At 29.2% G+C, this 7,511-nt stretch overlaps 1 protein-coding gene across 1 annotated transcript; it reads right to left on the bottom strand.

Moving 5' to 3' along the window:
• Positions 1–253: 253 nt before the first annotated feature.
• LOC113874416 (phosphoinositide phospholipase C 2-like) lies at positions 254–6,241 on the bottom strand. The gene is made up of 9 exons (XM_027512637.1): positions 5,936–6,241; positions 5,458–5,654; positions 4,016–4,151; positions 3,461–3,655; positions 3,168–3,328; positions 2,316–2,433; positions 1,498–1,650; positions 1,031–1,117; positions 254–562 (listed from the first exon to the last, which is right to left on the bottom strand). Exons 1-9 carry the CDS (start codon positions 6,239–6,241, stop codon positions 254–256), a joined length of 1,662 nt encoding a protein of 553 aa, XP_027368438.1.
• Positions 6,242–7,511: the final 1,270 nt, after the last annotated feature.

Here is a 7,511-nt window from a genome sequence, read left to right as displayed (position 1 = left end):
GAAATTATCATGAGGAGTATGTTGACCAATGAACCATACCCACTGGCAACCATAATACAAATAGATATGTATGATGGGATTTTGATCCCATAATCAATCATAAAGCATAACCAATTTGTAAGAAGAAGCTACAAACACACATTAAACCAATTAACAGTTTATATTGTATGAATAAATATTTCTTTTCTGATATATGAAAATGGTTTAATTTTGCAGTAACATGACAACAGAAGGAACATCATAGCATAGATTTCTATGGAGTTGTATTAGTAACAAAATGAAGTTGGATCAGAAGCCTAACTGATTTGTAAGGTTCACCCTTGCGATTACACAAACGAACTGCACGAATGCCTTCTCTTAATTCAGATACAGGTAAACATGTTTGTCCACCAAAATCATGTCTTCCAGAAAAGTCACGCTCAATAACTTTTATGTACAAAAGGGCCAATTCTGGAACAGTTAATGGAAAACTGAACATCTCATTCCATACTGGTACCCAATCATCTTCAATTGTTCTTGTGTATTTGGTATCTGTATCATCTGGGACACCATGAATACCTATCTGCACATTCATCATTCATTTTGTGTTAGTGCAAATAACACTTTTGTACAATTAAGTATATTGGGCTTTGTCTAACTTATCCCATAAGATTACTCTATCCTAGATGAATCAATAAGACTTTGACTATAAAAAGTTAAACACAAAATTGATACAATTTTTAATATAATATTTTAACTTCATGGGTCCAATTAAGATGGCATTATTTATTTTATGGGATAACTCAGACAAACCCCATATATCAATATGTTCAATAGTTCCAATTATCTTTCCATTAATTGGAGTAGAAAAGTTTCTATCTTAACATTGATGGGGTGTCATGCCGTAGTTATTTTGCTATATTAAACAACACTAGAACAGAAATTGTAACCTTTAGTTGACAGGAAGATAGAAGGGGAATAACTCAGAGGAATAGCAATCAGTAATCAAAAATTGAATTTTATATCTTTGCATGTGGATCAAAGGTGTTACCTGTACACGGAAGTCAGGAGGAGAATAAATGTCAAAGTGGGTTGGGCCGAAATCTGAATGCCACCCCTCACCCATGTATACCAAAACCTGCTTTGTCATTATCTTTAAATTAGAGGAAGCCCAATTTCAAAAAATAGACGGAAGATAACTTTTGTACTTTCAAATATAGTTTTATGAACCATTATCTTTAGGTAAGTGATTAAAAAGGTAAAACTATTTTTAATTAAAAATTTAGTTTAAATACCCCAATAGTTCAAAGTTATTAACTTTTATAATAATTACTTTAAAAGTCAATTAACGTTATAATTTTTTTATATTAATAGTATATCAAAATTAAATTCATATGTTTAAAATATATCATTAAATATTCTTAATATATTTTAACCTTATTTTTTAATAATATTATTTATTTATTAATTTTTAACAGACAATTAAAAAATATATGTGATTGTGCACATTCCCTTCACCTGAAGAGTTTTCTTGGGTTTTCGGCTTGCTCTTGGATCAAAAACCTCATTATCGTGGCCAACATTCAACAAGATGTCTGGTTTTTTAACATAACCACAGCCACCATTGGCTCTGAACATTCCTTCCATGTACCTAAGAAAGTGTCCACCTCCCTTTAAGAAAACGAAATTGCAAGTGAACATGGATATCCATCAAACCCTGTTTCGTTTCTATTCACAATTCTAAGTAATGGAAAGTAGAAACTGAATTTCTTGGCATTGCAGGATCCAGTAAGAATGCAGCCAAGATTCTAGTGTGAATTTTAACTAAAAGATGCAAGTCATTATAGGATACTAAAATGTTGAGTTTAATTCCCATTCTACATTATTCTGCATTATATACTTCCCCTTATCATTTTGGTTTTTAGTGTTCTAACTCATTTTGCCTCAACTGTTCTGATACCTGTTGAATCACCTAAACATGTGCATAATCAACAAAAAAACTGCATCTAAGACTAAGAAGTAACAGGCAAGGAAGTGGTTTCACATGAAGGGTAATGAAAATTCTTCTTGTAGAAAATCAAATGCAATGGCTAATAAACACCAAGCACTTACACCACTACAATTTATGCTAGTGTCATAATTGTTGTGCATGCACGCTATTAAACTATCACAAGAGTACTAGTTTCAAGTCAGTTCCTATCAAATTGAATTTAAAGGAGGAGGTTGCTGTTGCAGCTTGCTTTCCATGATCCTCCTTTAAACCACAATTCAAATGTGCAGTCTGTGTTTGTCTTTTTCATCATTAATTGCTAAATAGATGAAGAACAAAGTCTAACCTGCATATTAAATGCTACCATTTGAGCTCCATGCATCCATCCAATCATGGGATCGTAATTAGACGAGTCCAGACGCATACCCTTTGGATATATTCTAAGCAAATTTCTTTGGGTGAATCTATAGGATGGAACAATATAAACTATTTTGATGGTGAATATATAATATGGTAACAGAACATAGGAACACCTTCCATTTTATTTTATAATGTTAGATGTGTGGCCCCGCAGTAATTTTTTTAAAAGATTTTGTTTATTAAATTAGTTTTTTGAATATTTAAATCATCATGATATTAATATTCTAAAGATTTATTTTTACGACAGTCTCTCAAAGATTTTAAATATTATTAATTGTACTTGTCACGAAATGTTTTAAGAACGAATTCAACAGTAATCAAATCTTTCAAAGATTAATTTAGTGACAATTTTTAAAGGATTAAAATAGTGATAAAAAAATTAAAGGATTAATTTGATGGTCAAAATTCTTTTCAGAACTAATATCATAATTTATGTAACTTCAGAAGATTAAATTGATTCTTTCTATATATATATAAAAAAAACACCATAGGTCCAACCAGAGTACTGTGAAAAAAGATGGCACGGGATTATTTTTTTAATGCTTTTTTAGTTTTGAATTTTTTTTTTTTAAAATTCAGCACTTTAATTCTTAGCAGATGTTAAATTATAATGTGACATGCCAATTCTTAATAAAGTCATATCTATAAAAGAGACTTGAAAAAAAAAAAACTCATAAAAATGTAAAGATAAAAGAAAAGTTGGGAAGGATTGAAATAAAAAGTTATAAAAAGGTGAGAAGCAAAACACATTTAAGCTCTAAAAAAATGTTGAAATCACCTGACAAGGTCAGTTGAATGAGTTTTAGCAATATGTTCAAGTTCTTGCTCACTCAAGCTAAGACGCCTCACTTGATCATCCTGATCCATGAGCCACTTTTCCAACTTACCTTTTGGCTTCCCTGCACGAATGGATATCAAATCCTTGTATTCAACACCATCCTCCTCATCCTCAGATAAATCATCCTGATGAGACTAAAATGCAATACAACAACAAACTCATTAATTAGAAACCTCTTAATTAGTTAACTAACTCATCATTATAAGCAAACTTTTCATCAAATTCTTGTTCACCTTAGAATCGATTCTAAATTTGTCACCTTTGTCCTCAAGCCTCTGTCCTTCTTCCTTCTGACCCTCACTTTCATGAGACTCTGGTGGTTTAGTTGAAATCAAAATTTTTCCCTTCAATTTTTCTGGAGAAGGGAATTGCTTCATTGGTTGTGAATGAGGGCGAAACAACATGTCTCCAAATATGTCATCCACCATCTGTATTCAAATATATTTATTTAATTTCCACTGAAAAATGTTATGTCATTTCAAACCTTGTTAGTGGTGTAGCCAGTGTTTTATATTGCTGTTGCGTCATAATTGGGGTTATTTTACGATCTTTGATATTATGAAGATCAATTTTTTTTCCAATGAATCTAAGTGCAAACAATAAAAATTTATGGAACATAAGTTTTTATCTAAACAATAAAATATTACAAAATTCAATTCATTAATAACATTGAATGTTATAATTTTAAATATAGTCGCAAAAAATATTAAAACCTTGATATTACGATCTTGCAGACAATTTAAAACACTAGCTAGAAATTGCATGTATCTGTAATGAGTTGTACTAACCCTGGCCACTTTGGCTTGAAGAGGTCGAGTTATATGGTCTTCAAAAGTTATGACAACAGGATAAGGAGAGGTGACAAATGCATACTCCTTAATGGCATTCAAACATGCTTTGAGTTTCACTGATGAAGTTAGAGTTCTACAGAATTAAAGCAAGTCAATTAGTTCAATTATATCAATGCTGAAAGTTGCAATGCACATGAAACAAAGTGGAGAGACACATATACAGTAAGGACTAAGATCTATAGTGAATCCAATTATGACGAGAAATTTGATTAGTGGTATACCAGATTCTTTGCATTTTCAACTATATATATATATACTTGTTCTTGTCTTATTTACTTAAAATCTCTTCACAATATGCTACAACTAAAATGTAATAGATAGACGATATTTGATTGCATCTTAAGTTAGAACTTCTGATGAATGAAAACAAACAATAACAAATAATATATTATGATATCAAATTAGAAATGGATTAAATTTAATCATAAAAGCTAACGTAAGTAGGAAGATTACTCAAATTTTATAAGAACTATTTTAAGTATATTTTAAGTTGACATGGGATTTGAACAAACTGAAATATAAATAAATAAATATTACACAAGATAACGGACAATCTTGTTGCAGGAAAGAGGGAAATGTTAATACATCTAAGCCTATTCTCTGTAAAGATGAGAAGAGAAACAGGGAATGTTCATAGCCTTGATTTGACTTGACTTGAACTAGAGTTAATATTTTGATCGAATTATTTTTTTACTCAAATTTGACTTGATAATAGCTTGAGTAAATATTGAATCATAACTAAGTAATAAATTTTATGTTAAGTCAAAAGATTTAAAAAAAAAAAGAAACTTTAACTAAAGATGATTTACAATAACAAATCATATTACTTTTAAATTATTATATTGTGCAAAATGTTTTAATCGATTTTTATTTTAATTTGTCACAATTTTTTTAAAATTAATCAGGTAAAAATATGTCAATTTAAACTCGTATTCAAATAAAAAATACATCAAACTTAAGCTTGACCTAAATTAGTTTTAAAAATTTTAGTTCAAGATTGTTAACATTATTTTTTTAAAAAAGTTAATCATTTTTCAAAAAACTCTCTTAAGAAGCTTAAAATGCTATCTCAAAATAAGTTAGTTTAAACATAAACTTTTCATTTATTCCATATGTTTCCTCAACATTTCCTCATATATTATATTCCTGAAGAATCCATTTTTCGACCATTTAGGTTTTTAATCTTTGATCGAATATCTTCACGTGCATAGTTATATATAAAAGCTGATCCCTTGAGCTCAGATGGGAATGTGGCTAAGTAATGCTTTCTTGAAGGTGATGACTACTAGATTTGAATATCTAAAATTGCACATACAATTGTTATACTAGGAAATTTAAGTATCTCATCCATAATATTCTATTGAAAACTAAATTCATACCCTCCATGATGAACTTGCACATCATCGTATCTGGAATTTGGCCATAAATCTAGCTCAATTACTCTAACTCCTTTCTTCAATGCCTTTATTATTGGTGAGGTGCTGCTAGCACTGCTAACTTGATTTCCAGTTAAGTAGGAATTGTGCCCCGTGTATAGGAAATAATGTGCCAACGGAAAATTCATGTCATGGTGCACCTGGGTTTCCAGAAGACCAAAACACACCAAAATACGAGAAAACCACAACATAATTAGAAGAATTAATTCCAAATTATAATGCTAACAAAATAATATTTTGTTTACATTCTTCAACCCATTTTCTGTGATTGGCAGTATTTTAAAAAGTAAAATATTTTTAAAAATTGATCAATTTACGAGCTAAATAAGTGTTTTGACTATTTAAAAAACAATTAATTATTAAAAAATGTATTGAATAATATGTAAAAAAAGGCTTTTTCTACTGGTGAAACGAATATTACCTCAGCAAGGGGACCATTAAGGTCACTTAAGAGAAAACGGAAGAAGGCATCAACATGAAGACCCTTCCTTTGAAATATGTTGAGATGCTTGAAACTGTCAAAAACAGCTTGAGCAAGTTTATTGGTGGCATCACCATCTTCTTCTCCTTGAAATTGAACTAAAAACTGGTACAAGTCATCCATGCTCATGACACCATTTTGTGAATGCTCATCAAAAACAATGTTGATTTCCTCTGGAGGTTCAGCCACGTTGAGCCTAAACATTCTTTTGAAACAAAAACACACTTTGAAGTGCTGTTTAGACATTTTATTCCTAGAAGCGCTTCTAGATGTGGTGGCCATTGTTGTGGTTGATAATGTCTCTTGAGAAGGAAACACAAAGAGAGAGAACAGAAAATAATTAAAGAAATGTGGGAGCCTTTAAAATTTATTAGGAATTGCTTGGAGCCAAAGTGAGAATTTATACTCATATAATGTTCATAAGGAAAATGCAGAGAGCACTGAAAGTAAATTTTATTTCCTAACTTTATCCCTGTTACGAAGAAAGAGATTGCTTTAATTCATGCATTGTGCTTCCTTTTATGACACATTTCAATAAGAAACATCTCCAGGTAACTCATCTCAGACCCTACCAAGAGCATGATTCTTTATTTGTTTAAAAAATAAAAATTACGAAATGACCAGTTCAATATAATTTTTCATCAAATTTATTTAAACTAACCATACCTTGACCAGCTTTTTGATTCAAAATAATTATAATTAATGAGGTAGTATTATTTAAGTGTTTATAAATTAAAAATGGTAAACAACAATGATGATTCGTAAGTAGCAGAGTAGTTCATTAATTCCTTCATCAAGTATTGTCATAATTAGATACACCTCTGTCCCTCTACATCCAAATCAATCTCCCACACGCCTCCCTCTCACTTTCTTGTATGGTTTGGTTGGTATCTTTAAGTGATAACTTCCTTTTATACACATAATAGAGGCCTTAAAAACTATATATATATATACCTCAAATTTAAACTTTTTATTTAACTTACATTTATTGGGTTATTATTTATAACTTCATTTGACATTAGATATAAGTTAAATAAAATGTTTAAATTAGATGTGAGAATTTTTAGAGTATAAGAAGATCTTTTTCATATATATATATATATATATATATATATATATATTTCAATTTTTTGATTTTATAACCTAACAAATAATATTGTTATAATTAGTACTTTTTGGTTGACACATGGTGTAGAATTTTTCGTGACAGAATTTCTATAGGAATTTTATTTAGAATTTAATAGGGATTATATTCTGTTTTTTATATTTACAACAGGTACAAATTTCAAATTTTTTTAAATGTTAGGTATTAAAATAAAAAAATTAAAATTATAAGTAATAAGAATATATTAAAGATATTTTAAAGTTATTTAAATAAATTTGTTTATATATATGACCATCTTAAAAATAGATCAATTATATAGTTTGTTATATTTTTTATTAAAAAGTAAAGAATGTATAATAGTATTTATGGCTGTTAATGCATATTTTTTTTTTTTAAAATATAATAATAAAT

Source organism: Abrus precatorius, unplaced genomic scaffold (genome assembly GCF_003935025.1).
Source record: "Abrus precatorius isolate BTA unplaced genomic scaffold, Abrus_2018 Scaffold8, whole genome shotgun sequence".
NCBI lineage: Eukaryota > Viridiplantae > Streptophyta > Magnoliopsida > Fabales > Fabaceae > Abrus > Abrus precatorius.
The sequence above is the reverse complement of the archived record's forward strand: the minus strand, read 5'-3'. Positions and strand labels throughout refer to the sequence as shown.